Here is a 26,340-nt window from a genome sequence, read left to right on the forward strand (position 1 = left end):
TAGATATAGCCATTGTAGTTGGGTACCTCCTGGTCAACAGTTCTCTGTGCTTTGACCATTTGTAGCTTCCTGTGATGCTCTCAATTTGCTGCTTAGAGAAGCTGCTTTGAGTAAACTGTGTTAAGTCGCAAAAACAGTTGGATTTTCATTGGAATACATGAGCCAACACAATTACAGGAGTCAGAAATCCAAGGAGTCTCATAGAGCTGAAATCAAAATATCTTCAGAGAAGGTTCTTCCCAGAAACTCTGCAGGGCAACCTTTCCTTAGCACCTTCTGGATTTTACAGATGTCTTACATCTGTAGGAGGATGACCATGCATGCTCAGAGCTAGCTGTGTCTCATGGCCAACCTGTTTTCTCTCAGCTCCTCTCCATGCATGGTCATGTTCTTCTCTATCTCAGTTTAACCTTTCCCCAACTTCCTCTTGTAAGGTTCTTATGACAACTCTGCCTCGATAATCCAGAAAAGTCTCCACGTCTCAAGGAACTTAATACAGCTGCAAAGTCCCCTTTGTCCTGTAAGGCAGTATTCCCAGAGGATTAGGGGTTGCCCTGAGAAATATTTTGTTTTTCAACTTTTCACAAATGTCTTTGAAGATACTGTGAGGAACCAGGAGGAAACAAGATTTCTGTTGCGTGCACTCACTTAAGCAGAAGTGTTGGTTCTTTATGCATTGAATAACATCAGGAAGAATCATATAGTATATTGAGCACTTGCCTGAATGACTTGGCTTGAAAATTATGGATCTTTAGGTAGTGAAGGTATTGATTTAAGGAAGAGTCAAAAGTAGCAGAATTTCATTTTAATCACAGTTGTGGAAGGCTCCCTTGGGAATGGGCACTGACATAAAGGTTCAAGATGTAATGATGGAAACATGAATTATCAAAGGAGCAGACACAGGAGTGGCAAACATGATGCACATAAAGATGGAAGAATGATTAAGCCATAGGAAATCTAGGACCAGGGACCACTCTCCACACAGCCACAGGTGGCCTCCTAGGAAGATGAATCAGAGACTGGCATACTGGAAAGCTGGGAATTGTTAAAGAAGGAACCATCTACAACAGCCATATGTGTAACAGCCCTAAGTACCAAGGACACTGTGGTGCTTTTAATAAGAGTGAGCCTCATAGGCTTGTACATTTGAATGTCTTGTCCCTAGTTGGTGGAACTGTTTGGGAAAGATTAGGAAATGTGACCTTTTGTGGAGATGTCTCACTGAGGCAGTGCTTTGAAGTTTCACAAACCCATGTCATTCCTAGCATGCTTTCTCTGCTCCCTCTGACTAAAGGTTGTGTCTCATCATATAACCTCTTAGCTATTGCTCCAGCATCATTCCTGACTACCGTTTTCCATGTTTGCCAACACGATAATCAGACATTTACTATCTGAAGCTGTAAGAAAGCCCCCATTAAACACTTTCTTCTATAAGCTGCTGTGGTCATGGTGTCTTTTTACAGCAATAGAAAGGTAACTCAGACAGATATGTAATAACCCATCTTTAACCCTGACGTCCCTGCTATCATCCAATCACATGTCCATGTTTAAGGAAATACTTCACCTAATCTGTCATAATTTTGTTTTTCCCAAAGAGGACCTGGAGCTGTTGCTTGACCGGGTCAATGACTTGATTGAGTTCCGCATCCACGCCATCCTGGAGGAAATGAGCAGCATGGTGCTTTGTCAGCTCCCTCAGGATGACCCCCTGACTTGTGAAGAATTCCTCCAAATGACAAAGGTTATCAGAAGATTGATTTAAAAAAAAACTTTCTTGAATTAAGGTTTTAAAATATAAAAGGAATATTTGAAGCATAAATTAGGAATTAAAAAAAAAAATTGTCTCCTGCTCCAGGATAGAAGTGAGTCGAATGTAGAACCGTCTGACGAAAGGAAGATGAAGAATATGTTATCTGTGTGGGAGGGGGCATTGCTGTGGCACACATTTATAAATTTTCCACCTTTTTTTTTTATGAAGGGCAGAGGTTATTTTTTATTTATTTATTTATTTTAGAAGAGCTTCGGTAAGCAGGGGTTAATTATGTCGTATCAGGGGGCAGCTTCCGAGCAAGCTGCCTTCTTCAAGCACCTCCAAAGAGCTGTTTCAACACTAGCATTTTATAGCATAGAATTCGGAACTCATTCCTAGGAAAGCCGGGAAAGGAAAGAGGCTTGTGCTTAAACTACTCAGGGCAGAGACTGTATTTACAGGTTCATCACACATCAGTATGTGAAAAGAAACCCCTCAGAAGGTCTCCGCAAATTCCCAAACACCCTCGCAAGTGGAGTGCTCTCTTCTTACATTAGGACCACACTACCGTCAGAGAGGCTCTATACCTTTTGAGAATGACACATTGGCCTCATTTATAACATTCCCTGTGGGTATCCTGATTATAGGCACTCTTCAATGATGGCTTTAATACTGTTGGCCAGTAGTGATTACAGGAAGACCCATTACATCTCTGTCAGTTTGTGGCTGCCCTAGCGATGGGACTTATCACCAGGACAGAGTAAAAGCCACAGCAGATAATGCAGCAGGCAGGCAGGTAGAGTCTGGGGGAAACCTGGCACAACCTTTCTCTTTCTTGTGAGGATTCACGGAGAACTCTTTTTTCACTCACCTGTCAACAATGAAACTACAGTAATTCACGTGCAAACTTTTTGCCCAGGGAAGTTCAGTGCTTGACTGACTGACACTCAATGTTCTTTTTTTTTTTTTTAATTTTTTTAATTTATATCATCTGCATGGGTATGTGTGTGTGTGTTGGGGGTGGGGCGGGGCGATGGGTACACACAGAGGCCAGGAGAGGGTATCAGGTTTCTGGAACTGAACTTTATTTATTTATTTATTTATTTTTTTAGATTTTTTTCTTTATTTACATTTCAAATGATATCTCCTTTCCTGGTTTCCCCTGGGGGGGGGGAACCCTATCCCATCCCCCCTCCCCCTGCTCACCAACCCACCTCTCTTGCTTCCTGTCCCTGGCATTCCCCTACATTGGGACATAGAACCTTCACAGGACCAAGGGTCTCACTTCCCATTGATGACCGACTAGGCCATTCTCTGCTACATATGCAGATGGAGCCATGAGTTCTACCATGTGTACTCTTTGGTTGGTGGTTTAGTCCCTGGGAGCTCTGAGGGTACTAGTTAGTTCATATTGTTGTTTGTCCTAAGGTGCTACAAACCCTTCAGCTCCTTGGGTCCTTTCTCTAGCTCCTTCAATGGGGACCCTGTGCTCAGTCCAATGGATGCCTGTGAGCCTCTACTTCTGTATTAGTCGGGCACTGTCAGAGCCTCTCAAAAGACTGCTATATCAGGCTCCTGTCAGCCAGCACTTGCTGGCATCCACAATAGTATCTGGGTTTGGTGACTGAATATGGGAAGGATTCTCAGGTGGAGTAGTGTCTGGATTGTCCTTCTTTCAGTCTCTGCTCCATACTTTGTCTCTGCAACTCCTTCCATGGGTGTTTTGGAACTGAACTCTTATGTCCTCTCTTGGCCTGAACTGTGAACTCTGGAAGAACAAGAAGCCTTCTTATCCACCGAGCTGTTCCCTCCATCCCCAGAGCTCTGAGTTTTTATTGGCTTCTGTCACTATAACACACTCTGCTTTACATGAAAAGGCTCAGAGTCTTAGAAGGAATCAGATATTTTTGCTATAAGCCATGTTCTTTACAGAAATATTTTAGTCACAGAACCCACGTTTCTCAGCCAGTCAGTGGTGAGAACCCACCTGAATCTGATCTCGTTCGAAGAGGTGGGTTTTGTACTCACAGGGAACCCTGTAAGAGGACCAGGCATTTGGTGTTAAAACCGTTGTGCATATTTGGTAAACTTCAATCTATATGAGGGTTGCCCACATTTTAGAATTGTTTGCCTTTTTCACAATGATTTTTAATTTCTTTTTCCTGCTGGTTTTTAAGTTCCTTCCTCATCATAAGAGATATCACTCAGTTCTGTGGTTTATGTCAGGTTTTAGATTTTAAAAGTAGAGAAATTAGCATTTATACCAATCATATCACCATTGTTTTTATGATTTTTTTCATGACTCTCATTGTACTCGCAGCAAGCTTGCATACTGCTTTTATGCTTTGCCTCTTAGCTAGTATTTCTTTGATATATATATATATATATATATATATATATATATATATATTTTCATGTCACTATATGGCTTTCACAGGTAGCACGTAAATGATACCTTCATAACATTTTATTGAGATGATATATATTACTTCTTACTATTGGACTTTAAATGGCTTCCAAAATTGTCAATTTTGCCAAGAGCTGTAATAAATATAGATGTGTAATTTTTTTGGTCTTCAGGACCATTGCCTCCAAATAGGATTATTATGTCATATTGTTTAGTTTCATTTCACAGCTCTTTATAGTTATAGACAAATTGTTTTTCACAGGATGATCCCAATGTATAATACCACAATACAGTGATACCAATTTCACTACCCTCTGACAAAAACTGTTTATTATTTTATTAATTTTAGTTTGAATAGCAAAATCATAAGTCTAAATTAATCTGTATTTTCATTACTAGTATAAGTACTTTTGGTTGACTTATTTCTACAAATTATTTGTTTTATATTTTTATTTTTTCATTTATGCATATATTGTTTTTAAATTCTTAATTCTTTTGTTTTTGAGAATATATTATAATTACATCATTTCACCATTCTGTTTCTCACTCCAAATACTTACAAACATTCCTTCTTGCTCTCTTTCAAATTCATGACTCCCTTTTCATTAATTGTTACATACATATATGTATGTATCTATATATATATATTCTTAACTACATAAATATAGCCTGCTCAGTATGTATAGTGTCACTTATATGTATGTTTCAGGACTGACCATTTGGTTTTGGGTAATCGATTGGTTGCTCTTCCCCAAGAAAGACTATTTCTCCTGCTCTCTTCACTGCTTAGCTGCTTGGAGTTCCTTGGGTTGAGTTGAAGCCTCTTGGGCTTTTCTCTTTCCATGTGAGCTGCTTAGTAAGGAAGGGGATGGTGGGGACTCAAAGATAGAGCCTTTGGACACTGTTTATGCCTGTTGTCACTATGGAGATGAGTCACTGAGAGTGGCAGGTGCTGGAGGGAGCAGCTTTGATTTTATTTGACGCAGGATCATTTGGATGAATCCATCATTATTTTGTCCTCATTCTGTTTATTCTGCTTTATTAATTTGTACATTATCTGCATTTTTATAAGTATGTATTCTCTTAGAAAAAAGTTGAGGGCTTTGGGTAATCCTAGAGTAATACTATTAGTCACTGAGAGTTGTTTCCTAAAACACGCAGTCAAAGGGAATTCTGGGATTTCAAATACATGCTCTTGCTGCTGAGCAGATGTAAATAACTGTGAGGAAGTCAGCTGAGGATTTCCTTCATGGGAGAGCTGGAATTGGGAAGGGGAGATGATATGGTCAGTTTTGAGCATCTCCAGCATAGAGTCAAATGACTCAAAAATAATTTAAAAAACATTAAGAATCTCTTAGAGAACAGTTGGGAAATAGGCTTCCTGGTTGAATGTCATTTGCTAGTACTTCTTAAAGACTTCCCTAGTTCTGGACATGATTCCTAGCACTTGCATATATCACCACATGGAGTACACACAACTACATAAAGTATTTTAAATTTATTCTTAGAAAATTTCATGCATGTGTATAACGCATCTTAATCATATCCATACCAGCTTCATTCCTCAAACTCCCCTGGGCCCTCTTCAAGTCATTTTTAAAAGTATCATACTGAGTCCAGCAAACATCAGCCATATGCACATGTCTGTGGGATAATCCACTAGGACAAAGGCAACCTGCCAGTGGCCACTCCTCAAGGAAAACTGACTCCCCCTTCCCCAGCTGCTATCAACTCTCCTCAGCTAGGAGTGGAGCCTGAGGAGGTTCTCCCTCTCCTTGCTGGCTTGGTCTTATGTAGTAATCTACAGTTGTCATGAGTTTATGCATGTAATAGTCATATCATGTATACATATAGCCCAGAATCTTGAAGTACTACTCCCTATCTTCTGGCTTCAAAAACAAAACAAAATAAGATTTGTAGTTGGGTGAAGTTCAGTTAAGTGAAGTTATTGTTTGATATTTTTCTTGGTAATGACTAAGTTTAAAAGTTTGTTCCAGGAACTATTAGAATAAACAAGCTTAAAAGTTTGTTCCACACATTAATTGGATGGAAATGTCACATTTCCTGCAGAAGAGGGGTGGGTAGAAGTCAAGACTGCTGAACGGGGAGGTATCAGAACCGTGAACTATTGGACATGGGCAGTCCATGAACATGTTAGTGCCTCAGTGTCTAAATCAATGCAGATTTAAAAAGTTATGGAAATTGTGATTGACTGACTAAGTCTCCATTCACTGGGTTTCCTTCAAGTAGGTGGTAAAAGAGACATTTAGGAGTGGTTGACCTATCTTTATGTAAATCTACCATAGTGCTTTATATTGTGTTACATTTGTCTTGTTCCATTTCTGAGAAAGGTCCAACCTAGCTGAAATGAGTATAGATCGGACATGAAGTACATGGCAGTGGCTTGTCAGAAATGAGAGATGGGAAGACAGCTGGAGAGAGAAGGTTTACATCATGTGAGGGGCAGGTTCATATCATATGATGGGAATTCCATGGGATGAGATGCTGCTGGTGGCTCTGGGAGTAGCTTCTTCCATGCTGGGGGAAAAATAACAACAAAAAAAAGCAAAACCCAAATAAATAAATAAATAAATAATACCCTGCAGCTTTGGATCTAGTTGCGACTCTTGTCTTTAATGCTTTCTTCTTGGGATGCCTGGTTGGGGTGAATGTGGAGTATGTTGCTGTTTAGTTATTCTCTTGTCTGCTGTGACAAAATATCATTACAAAAGCAACTTAAGGATGAAGGGCTTATTATGGGTTACAGTTCCAGGTTACAGTGCATCCTGTCAGGGGGATCAGAGCACCAGGAGCTTGAGGCAGCTGTCCATGTCACTTTCACAGTCAAGAAGTAAGAGGGATGGATGTTTATGTTCAGCTCACAGTCTTCACTTTTATATAGTGTAGGATTCAAGCCTAGGATGGAACTACCCACTCTAGACAGATTTCCTTACCTTATGTAATTCTAGATCTCAAACTGACAATTGAGATTAACCACTGCAGTGTCAAGCCATCACTGAAGCTAAAGTATCAGTTAAAGGCCAAATCGGTGCTCTTCCTGATGAACTTTCAAGAGCTAGACAAAGATGTGTGACCGTTATCTTTTGTTCTTCTTGCCCTTAGGATCTTTGTGTGAGTGGTGCACAGATACTCCATTTTAAAAGTTCCCTCGTAGAGGACGCAGTCAATGAGCTAATAAACATGTTACTGGACATGGACGTCCCACCCGAAGAAGTAGCCGAAAACATCTGCCATGAGAATGCTAGTCCTAATGGTGACACTTCAGGTGAGGGAGCAGGAAGGCTTTTTTGTTTCCAGGATATTTGCTGAAAACTAAAATTTAATTTTCTATACAGCAATAGGTTTTATATTTCTATAAACACTACCTCAATTTTATACTGATATTTATGAATCTGAAATTATGATTCTGCACAAATGGCTTGGTTGCTTATCCTAAACATTTTGTGTTAAACTGTACAAACCTTTTCCTACAGAGAGGAGGGGGAAGATGCTGTTCCCCAAGGTTTTCAGGGCTATTGTTGGGAGAGAACACACTAGTACACAGGTCTTTGAGGCTGGATCTGTTATTGGTTGTCTTCTGACACGGAGATGATCTCCTATCCTTCCATCACCTCAGTTCCTCAGATGTAGGGCATTTAACTGATATTGAGCTTGCATATATAATTGATCTTAATTTTCTCCCTGTAATGTAATGGATCGATCTCTCTCTCTCAGGAAGAAGAGAAGGGCATTCTGAGGCCTTGGCATCCTCCCTTAATGCTGGGGTTAGTTCTCTGCCTTTGACAGCAACTGCAAGAAAGAAGAAAGAAACTGAAGTGTTAGAGGAAGCCCGTGAGCTGCTCTCCTATTTTAACCATCAGAATGCAGATGCTCTTTTGAAAGTGACCAGGAATACACTTGAGGCCATTCGCAGGCGCATTCATTTCTGTCACATGATTAATTTCCGGGGTATGATCTTGCATAATGTGCTTATTGGTTAGTTGTGTGTGTGTGTTTGTGTGTGGTATTCATTCATACTAACTTTAAATAATTTAAAACACTGCTCTTCATTGGGTACTTCCTTATATTTGTAAGCAGCATGAACTCTAGTCATCCCAACAGATTCTGTGATGTAGTTCCTCTCATCACATATGTTAAAACTAAGAAACCCACTTTCTTTTCTATTAGTTTCAGTGTATCTGGTTTTATGTGGAGGTCATTGATTCACTTGGACTTGAGCTTTGTACAAGGAGATAGGAATGGATTGATTTGCATTCTTCTACTTGCTAACCACCATTTGAGCCAGCACCATTTGTTGAAAATGCTGTCTTTTTTCCACTGGATGGTTTTAGCTCCTTTGTCAAAGATCAAGTGACTATAGGTGTGTGGGTTCATTTCTGGGCTCCAATTCTATTCCATTGATCTACCTGCCTGTCACTGTACTGATACCATGATGTTTTTTTAATCACAATTGCTCTGTAGAACAGCTTAAGGTCTGCAATGGTGATTCCACCAGAAGCTATTTTATTGTTGAGAATAGTTTTGGCTATCCTGGGTTTTTTGTTATTCCAGATGAATTTGCAAATTGCTTTTTCTAAGTCTGTGAAGAACTGAGTTGGAATTTTGATGGGGATTGCATTGAATCTGTCCATTGCTTTGTCAAGATGGCCATTTTTACTATATAAATCCTGCCAACCCACGAGCATGGGAGATCTTTTCATCTTCTGAGATCTTCAATTTCCTTCTTCAGAGACTTGACCTGAAGGTTTTTTTTTGTTGTTGTTTGTTTGTTTTTGTTTTTAGTATAGAATAGAGTTTATTCAGGGCATGTGGAAGAGTGTTAAGAGAGTAGTAGAGGCAGAGAAAGGCAGAGGGGAGAGCATAGAGAAGTAGAAGCCGGCTATGGCCACGTGGAGAGAGGGGGGAAGGGAATGGGGAGAGAAGGGGCAAGATATAAGAGAGAGGCAAGAGGAGACTTGAAGTTTTTGTCAAACAGATCTTTAACTTGCTTAATTAGAGTCACACCAAGGTGTTTTATATTATTTGTGACTATTGTGAAGGGTATTGTTTCCCTAATTTCTTTCCCAGCCTGTTTATCCTTTGTGTAGAGGAAGGCCACTGATTTGCTTGAGTTAATTTTATATCCAGCTACTTTGGTGAAGCTGTTTATCAGGTTTAGGAGCTCTCTGGTGGAATTTTTGGGGTCACTTAAGTATACTATCATATCATCAGCAAATAGTGATAATTTGACTTCTTCCTTTCCAATTCTTATCCCTTTGATCTCCTTTTGTTTTCTAATTGCTTTGGCTAGGACTTCAAGTACAATATTGAATAGTTAGGGAGGAAATTGGACATAGTACTACCAGAGGACCCAGCTATACCACTCCTGGGCATATATATACTCAGAAGATGCTCCAACATGTAATAAGGACACATGCTCCACTATGTTCATAGCAGCCTTATTTATAATAGCCAGGAACTGGAAACAACTCAGATGTCCCTCAACAGAGGAATGGATACAGAAAATATGGTACATCTACATAATGGAGTACTACTCAGCTATTAAAAAAATGAATTTATGAAATTCTTAGGGAAATGGATGGATCTGGAGAATACAATCCTGAGTGAGGTAACCCAATCACAAAAGAACACACATGGTTTGCACTCTCTGATAAGTGGATAGTAGCCCAGAAGATCAGAATACACAAAGTACAACTCACAAACCACAAGAAACTCAAGAAGAAGGAAGACCAAAGTGTGGGTACTTCATTCCTTCTTAAAAGGGGGAACAAAATACCCATGGAAGGAGTTGCAAAGACTAACTATGGATCAGAGACTGAAGGAAGGACAATCCAGAGACTGCTCCACCTAGGAATCTTCCCATATTCAATCACCAAACCCAGACACTATTGTGGATGTCAACAAGAGCTGGCTGACAGGGGCCTGATATAGCTGTCTCCTGAGAGGCTCTGACAGTACCTAACTAATACAGAAGTTGAGACTCACAGCCATCCATTGGATTGAGTACAGGGTTCCCAATGGAGGAGCTAGAGAAAGGACCAAAGGAGCTGAAGGGTTTTTAGTCCCTTAGGACGAACAACAAAATGAACTAACTAGTACCCTCAGAGCTCCCAGAAACTAAACCACCAACCAAAGAGTACACATGGTGGGACTAATGGCTCCAGCTGCATATGTAGCAGAGGATGTCCTAGTCAGTCATCAATGGGAAGAGAGGCCCTTGGCCCTGTGAAGGTTCTATGCCCCAGTGTAGGGGAATGCCAGGGCCAGGAATTGGGAGTTGGTGGGTTGGTGAGCAGGGGGAGGTAACAGGTTTTTTTTGTTTTTTGTTTTTACTTTATTTTATTATTTTTTTCTTTTTTACAGGGGGAAACTGGGAAAGGGGATCTCATATGACATGTAATTAAAGAAAATATCTAATAAAAAACCAAAAAACTAAGAAACCTAGGACCCAGAAAGATTAGTCTGCCAATCAGACTAATCTGATTAGTCTGAAATCCTGATGACAGAAAAAAGTCAACGTAATTTAAAATTTTCCTGTAATAAGACAAAAGCATAAAGAAAATTATTTAATCCAAAAGAGGAAAATCATGAGAGAGTTGTCAGTGGCAAATTCTTAACCAATCTTATTAATTATTAACCATTATTGCTAATGATAAATGATTGCTATCATCCATTTAAAATTAGAATTTATTTTACTTTTTAGTCCAGCTTTTCATTCTGAATGCCCTTGTTTTTTTCCTATTAGTGTTCAGAAAAAGGTTTATGCTTTTCTACGTGTGCTTCAAAACCCCACAAATGGTAGGGCTGCTCTGAAGTTAAAAATCTCAATTAAGAATAGTAAAGAAGGAAATAATTAATTGAGACAAAATAGGATAATAAAATCTTACTCATTTGGAAGATTTGTAATAGAAGGGAACCATACTATTGTATTAAAGTGGATGAAGAATATCAGGGCCTGTGAAAGAATGTTCTGGGGCATGGCTTTGATTTACTTCAGAATGAAAGACAGTTCTTTCCTTAGATACAAGAGTGTTGACAGGCTCCATCAAATGTTGGCTCATGTGTTAATACATTAAATCATAGTTATTGCATCACTTCATGCATTGCAGGTATCTTCAACCATATAACCATGTGTGGTTCATGTGTACATACTCATACCCATGCATCTCTGTCTAAATACTTCAACCTACAACAATAGCCAACTTTAAAGGCCTCTTTATTATAGATAATGAGTTACATTTACATTTTTCCTGCATGTGAAACTGCTTCGAAGTTTGGACTATATTTATTGTGGATAGTATTTTATTTTAAATTCCAAAAGTTGCTTGTTTTAACTTTCATTCATCATAGTATTTGTTCTTTATTTCTTGTTTGCTTCCTTGGCATTTAACTCATTGTTGGCATGACTTTGGTTGCCACTATTACTTATAAAATCTTGGGTACGATTTTATACTTAATCCTGATTCTTAATTGAAAGTTTCCTTTTATGGAGATGTACCAGCAAGCTACAATCGACAGAATGACTTGGGATCCACTGAATTACTGTTATATTGAACAAAACCAGATGCATGCACTCATCAGTTTGACAAATGTTTGTCCAATTACATGTGTATTGTGTATGCCTTAATTTTTTTGGAAAGTCTAGTAAGTACATTTTATTTTCAACTAAAAACGGTGTGTTAACTCAGACAGTAACAATGTGTCTAAGGCGAAGCAGAACCATCTCCCCATTTTCCGGGCAAGTGTTACCCTGGCCATTCCCAACATTGCTATGGCTCCTGCCCTGGAGGACATACAGCAGACACTGAACAAAGCTGTGGAATGTATCATCAATGTCCCCAAGGGGGTTAGACAGTGGAGCAGCGAACTGTTGTCCAAGGTTGGTAGAGTGTGAAATACTGATTCATTCATAAGCTATTGTTTTTAAAGATGGGGCAAAGATGAAGAACATCTTTATTCCATTCTAGAGAAAGATGCATGAAAGAAAAATGGCTGCCATGCAGAAAAATGAAGACAGTGATTCTGACACTGAAGTGGAAGAAAGTGAACTGCAAGGTAAGTATGCTTTAAAGGTTTTAAAGATTGAAAGTCTGTCTGTCTGTCTGTCTGTCTGACTCTCTCTCTCACGTGTGTGTGTGTGTGTGTGTGTGTGTGTGTGTGTGTGTATACATGAAGATGCTCATGGAGGCCAGAGGAGGGAGCTGGAGTAACAGGCAGTTGTGAGCCATCTGATATAGTGCTGGGAGCTGACCTGCGGTCATCTACAAGAAGAGCAAGTGCTCTCAATTGCTAAGCCATGCTCCCAACTTTTAAAACATTGTCTCTGAAAGCCACGTTTCAGAGATCTCTAGTATCTTCTGTGTCACATGTAGTTTTCAAATCATGTTCAATAAGAGCATCAATCTTTCAGCCCATTTTGGGTTTAAAAACGTTAAGATGCACATACTGATCTGTCAGTGTCACATGATCTCCTGCTTCTGTTGCATCTGTCAGAACTGCTGGTGCATCATTGATGTTTGGTCTGATCTATTAATGGCTGAAGACAGGAAATGCATTTAATTTCACACTCTACTGAGAAACTAGTTTTCATCGCAATGAGTATTCCCTAGCACATTACAGATATTTTTGACCTACTGTGAGTTCTGTTTTGTTAACACATCCTGAATGCTGCCATGCACCCTATACCATTCATTTGTAGTCTGTAAAACTGAGGAGCACGAGACATCCAAGTTGCTAATGATATCAGATGTCTTGTTCAGTCCTCCCACTCCCTTTCTGTCGGCACCACGGCGAGCAGACACAGTATAATTTTGCTCTCCCCAGAGATGATAAAATGACTACAAGGAAGAAACTAAAGCTAGTACCTCTTTGAAATAGCCCTAATGAGGAAGATAGAAAGAGTTGAAAATATATTCCCATAAATAACTTATTTATTTATTTATTTATTTATTTATTTATTTATTTATTTATTATTAGCTTAAGCTAAAAAACATTATCTGGAGCTGGATAGATGGCTCATCAGTTAGGAATACATACTGCTCTTGCTGCAGACCTGAGTCTGGTTCCCAGCACCCCTTTCTGGTGGCTCACGACCGCTTGCATCTCCAGCTCTAGGGCAATGACACCCTGTTCTGGCTTCTGTAGGCAACTTCACTCATGTGTACATGACACCTCCCAACACCTACATACAACTAAACCATGAATTAGATCTAAAAGAGCCCAGATATTATGGTATTAGCTTCAATTTAATCTGGAAACATTGCTTTAGCTCCTAGAATCATTTACAATTCAGAGTCTTCTACTGAGAATATGTTCAATCATGGATCACAGCCAGAGAAGAAAAAAATATTTGTACTGAAAACATGACCAAAGATGTGAAGCAACAGACTGCAGCCTGGCTGTCTTTAACTGTACAATTCAGAGGGTTTATGTGTGTATGTGTGTGTTTTGTGTACTCTGAGTATCATCATTGTCTAATTTTAGAACCTTTTAAAAAATTATCTCAGGATGACCCCCTGCACCAGTTAGCATTCATTTTGCGTTCTCTTTCTGATCATCTCTTGGAAGCCACTGATCTATGTCCCATTCTTAGCAATCAATCATTCTATGTGTGAGATTTTGTGACCGTTTTCCCCCATTGTCATGGTATTTCTATTTTCATCAATGTGTAGCATTTACATTATATTTTCACTATTGTAGCACCATAGATGGGATCTCAGGTCCTGTACATGTCAGGCAAGTGCTGTGATACTGGCGTCATTCTTAGACTTATTTGTTTGAGAGAGGAACTTACTTGTAGCTTAGGCTGGCCTTGAACTTATTAGGTAAGTCAGGCTACTCTTGAGCTCAAGATTCTGCCACTCCTACCTGATTAGTGCTAGGATTATGAGCACATAATATTCATTTCTTTTTATCATTGAATTTTATTTTACATTACAGATAAACTATGTTTTATTTATGTATTAATAAGTTAGTGAACAGTTCAATTGTTTCCATTTTGTACTATCATTAAGAATTCTGGTAAACATGTCGTTGTACTTGTGTTTATTATTCATGTGTTCATGTGTATGCACATGTTTAGTTGTTCATATGGAGATCAGAAGCTGATGTTGGGCATCTTCCTCAATTGCATTTCATCTTGTGTTTTGAGACAGGGTCTCTCACTGATCCTGGGAATCACCAGCTGGCTAAACTGCCTGGCTAGAATGCTCCAGGGATCTGCCTGTTTCCCCTGTCCCTGTGCTGGGTGACACATGCATGCTGCAAACCCAGAGCTGATGTAGGGGAGGAAGATGCAAACTCAGGTCCTCATGCACAAGTGGCAGACCTTTTACCAAGTGAACTGCTTCCCAACCCCAAGATTTTATGTGAAAATGTTTTTATTTCTTTTGGTATAGACTGACAAGTAAGGATTGCTGGACAAATCACAAGTTTATGTTTCACATTGAAAGAAAGGCCACACAACCTTTGGAAGGTAGAGCATCATCGGCTCCTCCCCCTGGTGATGCAGGAGGGGCTCATTGCTTTTTCTCCATTGTCACTGATCACATTCTTGGCTGCCTTTTGTCTATAGCCATTGTCATAGGTACAGAGTGGTGTCTCATTGTAGTTTTAGTATGACTTTCTGCAGTGGCAAGTAACACTCAACACACTTTCAGGTGGTTTCTTGTCATCTGTGCCTTATTTGGAACAATATCTAATTTTTTCATATTCTTAAAAATTGGGTAACTTATTGAAATATCTGTAAGATTTTTCTATGTTCTGAATAAAATTATAAAAATTTTCTATACAGATTTGTTCTTAGTTTCTTACTGACATCTTTTGGAGAATCAAAGTTGAATTTTAAGTATTACTCAACTCTATTTTCATCATTTGTGTCTAAGAAACAGTTGCTTGGCATAAGGTCAGGGACCTTTGTACTCTTTTAAAGTTGCATAGCTCAGCATTTGCATTTCAGTCTGTGATTCACTTTCAGTGACGTTGAAGTTCAAAGACATTATTTTCAATGTGGGTGTATACCAGTACCACCACTGTTAAGCTAAGAAATCATTTATTCTATAATTGAATTTTCTTGAGATCTGTGTTGAAACTCACTTAAATGAGAGTGTAAATCCAAGCATTTATTTCTGGACTTCTGGTGTTGTTCTGTTAATCCCAGGTCTTGCTAATTCTAGTGTGACACTATCTTTACTGCTATAGGTCTGTAGTAAGCTTTCAAAAATTATTTATTTATTGTTTTGCAATTTCATACACCTATATTCCTCTTTGTTCAAATTTCTTTCTCATTATTCCATCTCATGCCATTCCCATTAAACCCTTTCTCCCTCTAAAGCACCCTCCACCCCATTTCATGGCATTCTTTTCTTTGTGACTAATGGCATATAATAGAGGCTGTCAGTATGAGCATGGGCGGCCACACTCATTAGCTTGAGTAGTAACAGAGGCACCCGAGTGAGGAATATACCAGCCCCCTCACCCCACTCTATCTCTGACTCCTCTGGGAGGGGTGAAGTCAGGAAGTGTGAGTCCTGTGTGCCATTTTAATATTTTCTTAAACTCACTTAAAATGTGCTGGATCTGTCACATTTCTGTATGAATTTTAAGGCCAGCTTATTAAGTTTCTATGGGAAAAAAAATCAGTGGAAACATCTAAATAGGGATATGCTGAATCTGTACACCAGTTTGTAGTACATTTCAATTTAAAAGGATTTAAATTACACAATGTGTGTCACTCTGATCACACAACAGGATAATGCTCATGTGAGCTCACAGAGATAGTGGCAGCCCACACAAGACCTGCACAGGTCCACACCGGACAAGGTCACAGCACTGAGACAACCGAGTGGACAGTGTCCTATGCCTAACCAAACAGCTATTTGCAAATGATACCTGCCAGGAAAGGGAAAATCAGTTTCCTCCAGTAGAGCATCAGTGGGTATATAAATCACAATTCAGGGGAGGCTCCATGCCCGGGAGTAGTTGGCCAACACAAATAGTGTGTGTGTTGTGTACTTTTTTCCTCTTCTTTGGCATATTTTGTCTTACTGGGCTTTTGCTTAGTTGTTTAGATTCTGGGTTCTTTTCTTTTGAAGAGAGAAAGAATATAACCTTCAGTGAGTAGGGAGGTGGGAAAGATCTGGGTTATGTTTGGAGGGAGAAAAGCATGTATAATTAATAAAAATTAAATAACTAAAAATAAATAAATGAAAAATTAGGTAATAAAAAGGGGAAGCTCTTGGGTTTAAGGTACAATAAAAATTGCTGGGCAGTGGTAGCGCATGCCTTTAATCCCAGCACTTGGGTGGCAGAGTGGATTTCTGAGTTCAAGGCCAGCCTGGTGTACAGAGTGAGTTTCAGGACAGCCAGGGCCACACAGAGAAACCCTGTCTCGAAAACACACACACACACACACACACACACACACACACACACACACACGGTACAATAAAAATTTAGAATAGAAAAAAGAAAATGGGAGTGCTGAATCACAACACACACAAAATAAACAAACCAAAAAAACCTAAAAACGTAACAAAATATAACAAAACCAAAAGCTAGCTAAGCAGCAGAAGAACATTATGGACCAGCTCTGACCAGCCTCGACGAATTCTGTAAAAATCTGTTTTGTCTGCAGCATCACCTGCGGTACTGTCTGGCTGTTTAGAGGTCAGCTAAGAAGAGTATGTGGAGATTTCCCTTACTGATTGGAGCCTAGAAGTTTCACCCTTTGCTTAGGGGCTCTGGGTGCAGGAGAAGCAGGAACACCACCCAAGCTCTACCTAATGATTATGAGGGCCTCAGTGTGGCAGAGACTGGGCATTTCCCCCTCCTTCCTGGGCATGCTCACAGCGTGTGTGTGTGTGTGTGTGTGTGTGTGTGTGTGTGTGTGTGTGTGTGTGTGTGGTGTGGTGTGGACTTTGGAAGTCCCAGAGCCTTCGAGAGTCTTCTGTGTCATTGTGCTTGCTGAGGTCTCTCTTTCTGGATCTCAAACTAACCCTACTGACCCCAGTTTTCTTTACCTGAAACTTATCGCCATAGTCTTAGATACAGTTAAAGTTAAGAGACTGGTGCAGTTGTGGAAATTTCTTTCTTTTCTTTGAACAAATACTGTATGGCTAAAGCTTTCCCTTGCCCCATTCAGTGAAGTACTGACTCAGGCTAGACAAAGATCAATTCTTTAGATCCAATTCATACAGGGAGCTTCCAGCCATGCCAGTTCGTAACAGTTCTTCAGAACTTGCCAAGGAGACCCAAATCTCGCTCTCCCCAGCACAGAATGCTGTGCTGCAGGTTTTCACAGCTCTGATATCGCAAGACTGCCTTTGTTTAGGGCTGTTACATACCCAGAGAGGAAACAATGAGAACCACAGGCACATCTCAGCACGCCGAACTTGGTATCGCCTGAGACCCATCATTTCTTATTGAAGGAACACTTTTTGGATGGCTGCACACTTTGATTAATTTTATTAGTAGCAAAACAGTTAAGGCTGTCAATGTTTTTATACAGATTTTACATATCTTTATCATTATAGAAAACTATACTTTTTCTTTTCAAAATATATTCTGCAGATTATTGATATTAACGTTTGTGTTTTTCTTTTCCTCTTTGGCTTTAGAAACACTGGAGATAGCATCCGTAAACTTGCCCATTCCTGTGCAAACCCAGAATTACTATAAGAATATTTCTGACAACAAAGAGATTGTAAAGTTAGTATCTGTGCTCAGCACAGTCATCAGCTCCACCAAGAAGGTATGTGTGTCATGAGGCAGTTACAGGCCCTGGGCTGCCCAGCGTGTGCTTTGTGCAAACTCCACCATAAACTCACCCTGTATGTAGCCCGATTTCACCCCTGATTGTGTCCCCAAGCAATAAGAGGTGTCTTGTCTGTGTTCAGTGCATATGTATTCACTGAAGACCCTTTAATTTAGAACTCCCTGTTCTTCTCCTGTTAATGTCTCTATCTTTGTTTGTTCCCATAAATGAATCTAACTTTTAAAAAATCTGTTCTGTTCAAATCCACAATTCAGACTGAGGTGACAGTTTCCCAGTTCTCCTTCAAAGAGTAAAACAGGATAAGGTGTTCAGTCAGTCAGTGTGTGTGTGTGTGTGTGTGTGTGTGTGTGTGTGTGTCTGTATCCATCCATGTGTTTGTATGGGCACACTTGCCTGTATGTGCACATGTAGAGGTCAGATGTTCCTGTGGCTTCCTTTATTGTTTTCCACCTTATTTTTGAGAGTTTCTCACTGAACCAGAGGCTCATGTTCCCTGCTTCCCTCACTTTGGCATGGGTTGACTCGCTAGCCAACAAACCCCTTGGATTTTCCTTGTACTGCACACCTATGGCTAGTATTATGGAGGTGTCTGTTGCCACCAGGATTTCTGCAGGTACTGGGGATGCAAACTCAGGACTCCTGCTTGAACAGCAGGGACAGGCCCTCTTCCCACTGAGTCATTGCACTCAGAGATTCTGAGTTCCCATACTAAGAATTGCCTCCTGGCCAGTAGATGATGTATTCTCACTTTCTTATATGTGGGTAGGCAAATCCACTAATCACCAGAGGAAAATTTATACATGTATCATCACATGGAACTCAGATAAAACAGAGTATTCAAAAATCACCACCATTGACACAAACTCATACTGGCTGTCTGTAAAGCCAGTTCAAATTTTTTTTTCTAATGTGCTTCCTCAACCCCACTTCAATTTTCCTTTTGTATGCAGACAGATTTGCCCTTGTAGGTTAAAAGACTTAAGATACTGAAATCAGGTTTTGTTTAAAGGCTATGCAGCACACATTTATTTTTTAATTAATCAACTAATTAATTTGCATCATGATCACACCTTCTCCTCACTCCTCTTCTTCCAGTCCCTAATTCTCCTCTCCCTCCTCCCCTATCCCATCCCTTTTTCCTCAGAGAAGGGGAGGCCTCCCATGGATATTAAACCACCTTGACATACCAAGCTGCAGTAGGACTAGGTGCATCTTTTTCTGTTGAAGCTAGACAAGGCAGCTAGTTAGAGGAAAGGGATCCAAAGGCAGGCAGCAGTCAGAGACAGCCCCTGCTCCTGCTGTTAGGAGTCCCTCGTGAAGACCAAACTGCATATCTGTTACATATGTGTAGAGGGCCTAGGTATGTCCTGTGCATGCTCTCTGGTTGCCAGTTCAGTCTCTGTGAGCCCCTGTGGGCCTAAGATAGTTGATTCTGTAGGTTTTCTTACTCTGTCTTTTACTTCTCTGGCTTCTTCAATCCTTCCTCCCATTCTTCCACAAGATTCCCAAGCTCCACTTAATGTGTGGCTGTGGGTTATTGTATCTGTCTCCACTGGCTGCTGGCTGTAGCCTCTCAGAAGACAGTTATGCTAGGCTCCTGTCTGCAACTATAGCAGAATATCATTAATAGTGTCAACAATGGACTCCCACTTAGGGCACGGGTCTCAAGTTGGGCCAACATTTGTTGATTGCTCCCTCAATTTCTGCTCCCTCTTTTTCCTTGTAGTCAGGAAAAATTGTGGGACTAACGTTTTGTGGCTGGGTTGGTATTCTTATCTCTCCATTAGAAGTCTTGCCTGGTTCCAGGACATAGCTGTTTCAGGTTTTGTATTGCCTATTGCTAGGAGTCTTACCTAGAGTTACACTCATAGATTCCTGGGAGTTTCCATTGCCCTCAGTTCCTAGCTCATTCCAGGAAAGACCCCCCTCCATTTCTTCCAATGATTTCTCCCAGTTCTCTTTCCTCATACACTTGATCCCTCCTGTTCCCTTCCACACCCTTTCTTCCACCCAGTTCCCTTCCTCCATCCATTTTCAATGTCTATTTTATTTCCTCTTCTCAGTGAGATTTAAGCATCCTCTGTGAACCCTCCTTGTTATTTTGCTTCTTTGGGTTTGTGGATTATAGCATGGTTATCCTATACTTTATGGTTAATATCCACTTATAAGTGAGTACATACCTTGTTTGTCTTTCTGGGTCTGGGTTACCTTACTCAGGATTATGTTTACTAAGTCCATTCATTTGTCTGAAAATTTTATGACATTTTTAATAGCTGAGTAATATTCCATTGTATAAATATATCACATTTTCTTTATCTATTCTTTAGTTGAGGGCCATCTAGGTTGTTTCTAATTTCTGGCTATTTCGAATAAAGCTGCTCTGAACATAGTTGAGCAAGTGTTCTTGTAGTATCATGGAGCATCTTTTAGGTGTATGCTAAGAAGTTGTATGACGGGGTCTAGAGGCAGAACTAGTCTCAGTTTTCTGAGAAACCATTTTCAAAGTGATTGTACAAGTTTGCATGTCCACTAGCAATGGAGAAGTGCTCCCCTTGCTCCACATCCTCTCCAGCATGAGCTGTCAGTTGAGTTTTTGATCTTAGCCATTCTGATGGGTGTAGGATGGAGCCTCAGAGTCATTTTGATTTGCATTTTCCTGATGACTAAGGTTGTTGAACTTTTCTTTAAATGCTTCCAAACCATTAGTGAGTCCTCTATCTAGGATTCTCTGTTTTGCCCTGTACCCCATTCTAAATTGAATTGTTTGGTTTTCTGATATCTAATTTCTCAAGTTCCTTATATACTTTGGATATCAGCCCTCTCATGGATGTAAGGTTGGTGAAGATCCTATTCTGTGTAGGCTGCTGTCTTATCCTATTATCCTTTGATTTCTAGAAGCTCTTCAGTTTCGTGAGGTCTCATTTATTAATTGTTGATCTCAATACCTGTGCTATTAGTGTTCTGTTCAGGAAGTTGTTTTCTGTACACACACATTTATTAAAAACAGTTGACTCTTAGGTGTTTTTCAGTGTTGAACAAGTAGTTGTTTAGTAAGTACATGTTTTCTGAGGCTGTTTTTTAATAGAATGAGCTACATTTGTTTGAAAGTACCAGAAAAGCTGCTGTTGCTATTATAAGATGAAAAAAAAATGTTGTTAAGTTGTGCTTAATGTGTTCCCCAGGGAATGACAAGTCTTTGCATTTATTCATATTTAATCTTTGTATTTTTTTTAGCATTTTGAACATCCTGTGTTTATCTCCCCTCCAGGGACAGTGTTCCCATTACTGAGCAATTATTTTTCTAGTGCTTAGTTTATCAGGTGTTGTACTATATGATGGGGGGAAAAGTGTATGGAAATAAACAGTTAGATATATTTTCATTTGCCTCAGTAATTATAGTGAACACAGCAGAGTGAGTCAGCACTTGTGTTAGTTACTGCTCTTGGCTGTGAGGAGATACCCTACAACAGAACCTTAAGAAAGGATAGATTTACTTCTCTCATAGTTCTGAGAGCACAGTCCATCATGGCAGAGAAGGCATGATAGCAATAGCATGAGGCTGCTCGTCACAGTGAATCTGCACTCAGGGGGCTTTGAGAGATGAATGCTGGTGTTCATCTTGATCTCTCCTTCCTCCATTTTCATTCAATCCAGGACTCCCAGGTCATAGGATTAGTGATGCCGCCATTCAGGGTGGATTTTCTCTCCCCAGTTAAACCTCTCGGATACATCCTCACAGACCTGTCCAAAAATGTGTCTTTTAGGGGGTTCTAACTCCAATTGAATTAACTATAAAAACAAAGTAGGGTCCAGTGCTTTCTCTGAATATGACCAGTCACTATCATGGGAATCTAAAGATGAGGCACAATAGTTTTAATGACCTGGGGCTAGCAACAACAGCAAAAAAATTGGTGGTATTTCTTCCTTTTTTTTTTTTTTAAAGATTTATTTATTTATTTATTTATTTATTTATTTATTTATTATATGTAAGTACACTGTAGCTATCTTCAGACACTCCAGAAGAGGGTACCAGATCTTGTTACGGATGGTTTTGAGCCACTATGTGGTTGCTAGGATTTGAACTCAGGACTTTAGGAAGAGCAGTTGGTGCTCTTAACCACTGAGCTATCTCTCCAGTCTGGTGGTATTTCTTAATTTGTGCTATCAACTATGGGAAAGAAATATATAGATCCCAGTCTTCTTTAATATAGTGGTGAATCTAATCGATGAAGATCCATGGAGGAGACTTGAGGAGAGAAGGAAGGACCCACAGGATTTTTCTCCTGTGCTTCCTGATGGCACAACTTTGTTTGTTCTTTTTAGACTAATGTCAACTTCTACAAGATATTCCTGTTCCCAATGGCCAACTTTATTTCCAGAAATTTCTACACAGTTCCCCTCCCTTTAGACTAGGGATGGCAAGATGCTAACCCCCACTTACTGTTAATGTCCTCGGTATAGCTCACTTCCATGGCTTTTCCATTTCATCCCACATCACTAATTGTGGATAGTACTCCATGGTAACCATCAAATGAGCCAGTCTTCAGTTGTACCACCATACCATTTCAGACTCTTCCTTTTTTACATAAATCTATTATTTCTATTCCAGGAAGTTATCACATCCATGGACCGCTTCAAACGCTACAATCACATTTGGCAGAAGGAGAAAGAAGACACCATCATGACATTTATTGCACAAAACCCTTTGCTTTCTGAATTTGAGTCCAGAATTCTTTATTTTCAAAGCCTAGAGCAGGAAATTAATGCAGAGCCTGAATACATCTGTGTGGGTTCCATTGCTCTATACACAGGTTGGTTAATTGTCTCTCAGACCATCATGTAACCCCAGCAGCAGTGACTCTGTCTCTTTACCTAGATTTGAGTTCCAGAGAGTTCTAACTTTCTTCAGGATTAGATTTTTTTTTGTAAGCTTCAAAATTTAAGGCCAGTTTGTAGATTTGTTTTTAGTTCCCATCTGCATAATTATTAATTCTGGTCTATCTTAACACTTTGCTGTTTAACTTGAAAGTAAGGGGTAGTTTAGAGAGAAGGGATAAGTCTGTTGTAGTTAGAATTAGGACGTAGCTGTTCTAAGTAACAATACCAAACATTTGAAGCTATTTCATACATGCATATATGCATTGTGTGTGTGTGTGTGTGTGTGTATGTGTGTGTGTATATATATATGTATATATGTGTGTTATTCAAATTGTAAAAATGAGAATTATATAATGGATGAGTTTTAATGATTAAGAAAGTTTCTTTGTATGTAGTATTTGTCTGTGTGGTGTATCCATGTGCACACATGGAGGCCAGAGGACATCAGGTGTCCTGTGGCACTGATCTCCATTTTATTCCCTTGAGATAGGGCCTCTCTCTGAACCTCGAGCTTGACGGGTTTCAGCTCTGTTTAAGGGCACGTCTAATGCTCTCACCGACTGACTTGTGTCCCCAGCTTGGGAACCATTTTCAAATTCTAGTTTTACATATTTCTAACCTCACAGTATTTACCACGAGTGAAGAACACAGAGTGCCTTTTGACATTGGTTCAAGGATCCCACACTGACCTCCGGGTGCTTTGCCTTTTCAGCTGACTTGAAGTTTTCCCTGACTGCAGAGACGAAAGCCTGGATGGTGGTCATAGGCCGTCACTGCAACAGAAAGTACAGGGGTGAGATGGAAAACATTTTCACAGTTGTCGAAGACTTCCAGAAGAAACTGAGCCGGCCGATTAAAGACTTGGATGATATTCGGATTGCAATGGCGGCCCTGAAAGAAATCAGGGAGCAGCAGATATCCACTGACTTCCAAGTGGGACCCATTGAGGTAGATGGGCAGCTTCTCTGTCACAGAAATATTTTCACACCTTGGATGCCATTAGCACAAATATTAATGGGTCTGTGATGGAACAACAAATGAGCACTAATGCTAAAAGCAGCATTTTCAGCACTTAGGCTGCCCTTCGTGGGGGAATGTTTTAAGTTCTAGTTACTCTCCTTTATGTGCCCAAGAGCCAGGCTTATGGTACTGGATGAATGATTTATGGATGGATGCTTCAGGGGCAAGAAGAGAAATGGAAGAAGAAAAAGATAATGAGAGAAAGCTAACTGAGGGTAGCATCTCAGCTGTAGCCTGTCTTCAGCCTCATGCCATGGTGTGGGTGCTCTATGGAACAAATGCTGTCACAGTTACATCCTCCCAGAGGCATGAGATTCTGCTCCATGTGACTCGGAGTTAGTGGGTCATTGTCCATAGTCTCTCCACAAGGAGGCTTGTGTTCATCCAGTGCAATTTTCTAGAAGAGGAAGCAGCAGTCCCTGACATCAACACCTTCAGGAGCTGGGGATGGGGATCCCAGTTGGTCAGTGGAGTTTGATATGTGCTTTCAACCTAATAGTATCCAGGCATGCATGTGCTCGTCCCATGGTTACAGCACCCAGGCTTGTGTGTGCTCATCCCAGGATTACAGCACCCAGGCTTGTGTGTGCTCATCCTATGGTTACAGCATCCAGGCATGCATGTGCTCATCCAATGATTACAGCACCCGGGCGTGTGTGTGCTCACCCTATGGTTACAGTACCCAGGCTTGTGTGTACTCATCCCAGGGTTACAGCATCCAGGCGTGTGTGTGCTCATCTCATGATTACAGCATCCAGGCATGCATGTGCTCATCCAATGATTACAGCACCCAGGCTTGTGTGTGCTCATTCCATGGTTACAACACCCAGGCATGTGTGTGCTCATCCCATGGTTATAGCATCCAGGCGTGTGTGTGCTCATCTCATGATTACAGCATCCAGGCATGCATGTGCTCATCCCACGATTACAGGACCCAGGCTTGTATGTGCTCATCCGATGATTACAGCACCCAGACGTGTGTGTGCTCATCCCAGGGTTACAGCACCCAGGCTTGTGTGTGCTCATCCCATGGTTACAACACCCAGGCATATGTGTGCTCATCCCATGGCTACAACATCCAGGCATGCATGTGCTCATCCCAGGGTTATAGCACCCAGGTGTGTGTATGCTCATCCCATGGTTACAGCACCCAGGCTTGTGTGTGCTCATTCCATGGTTACAGCACCCAGGCATGTGTGTGCTCATCCAATGATTACAGCACCCAGGTGTGTGTGTGTGCTCATCCCAGGGTTACAGATCCAGGCATGCATGTGCTCATCCCATGGTTATAGCACCCAGGCATGTGTGTGCTCATCCCATGGTTACAGCATCCAGGCATGCATGTGCTCATCCCAGGGTTATAGCACCCAGGTGTGTGTATGCTCATCCCATGGTTACAGCATCCAGGCTTGTGTGTGCTCATTCCAGGGTTACAGCACCCAGGCTTGTGTGTGCTCATCCCAGGGTTACAGCATCCAGGCATGTGTGTGCTCATCCCAGGATTACAGCATCCAGGCATGTGTGTGCTCATCCCAGGGTTACAGCATCCAGGCATATGTGTGCTCATACCACAGTTATGAAGCTCTACTTCCACATAAGGAAACAGGTCAAAGAAGTCATATAATACAATGTAATTAGTATTATATTTCTCTCTCTCTCTCTCTCTCTCTCTCTGTCTGTCTCTCTTGCTCTCGCTCTGATAGGAATCTGTGCACAGCCCATGTGCGTTCATGTGGAAGCTTGAGTTTCATGTCAAAATATCTTCCTCAATCATGTCTCTGCCTTATTTTTTTGAGATATAGTTTCTCAATGAGCCCAAATGATCTGATCTGGACAACTGTACTGCTAGACAGTGTGCCTCTATACTCACCTGCTTTATTTTCCAGTCCCGGGATTATAGACACCACTATGTCTGGATTTTTTGTGCATGTTAGGGATCCAAACTCTGTTGCCTATGTTTGCATGATGAGCAGTTTATGCACGAGCCACCCCTCCCCCATCCCAGACTTTTATTTTATTACACACTGCACTGATTATTCCTGCCAAAAGGCCTTATTAAAAGTGGGTCACTGAATTTATTATTTTAAATGTATGAATGTAATTGTAGTTAAATGTAACTGTGGCATTAAAAGCGACGATTTAAGGGGCTAGAGATGAGGCTATGTGGTTAAGAGTGCTTACTACTTTGCAGAGGACTTAGGTTCAGTTCCAAGCACCCACATAATAGCTCATACCCCTTAGGATCTCCAGTTTCAGGGGATCTTCTGAAAGTTCCACTGCCATCTTCTGGTCTCCTTGGGTACTGCTTGTGTAAGGTGCACTTAAAACTCAAGCAGGCAAACTTTCACACACATGAAGTAAAAATACATAAATCTTTAAAGAATCCAGGTGTAAAAACATTACCCTCCTCTAACAGTACCCAACTAATACAGATGTAGAGGCTCACAGCCATCCATTGAACTGAGTACAGGGTCCCTAATGAAGGAGTTA

The 26,340-nt window shown here is 40.5% G+C and overlaps 1 protein-coding gene across 1 annotated transcript in view; it reads left to right on the forward strand.

The window, feature by feature from the left end:
* Dnah5 (dynein axonemal heavy chain 5) overlaps positions 1-26,340 on the forward strand; it is a 249,501-nt gene that overhangs the window by 56,619 nt on the left and 166,542 nt on the right. Inside the window, exons 17-24 of the mRNA XM_031360281.1 lie at positions 1,596-1,741; positions 7,281-7,443; positions 7,893-8,126; positions 11,867-12,057; positions 12,146-12,233; positions 17,795-17,928; positions 22,562-22,763; positions 23,543-23,778. Coding sequence (XP_031216141.1) covers positions 1,596-1,741; positions 7,281-7,443; positions 7,893-8,126; positions 11,867-12,057; positions 12,146-12,233; positions 17,795-17,928; positions 22,562-22,763; positions 23,543-23,778 — 1,394 coding nt within the window. The remainder of the gene's footprint in view (positions 1-1,595; positions 1,742-7,280; positions 7,444-7,892; positions 8,127-11,866; positions 12,058-12,145; positions 12,234-17,794; positions 17,929-22,561; positions 22,764-23,542; positions 23,779-26,340) is intronic.

This window comes from Mastomys coucha, unplaced genomic scaffold (genome assembly GCF_008632895.1).
Source record: "Mastomys coucha isolate ucsf_1 unplaced genomic scaffold, UCSF_Mcou_1 pScaffold8, whole genome shotgun sequence".
NCBI classification, from domain to species: Eukaryota; Metazoa; Chordata; class Mammalia; order Rodentia; family Muridae; genus Mastomys; species Mastomys coucha.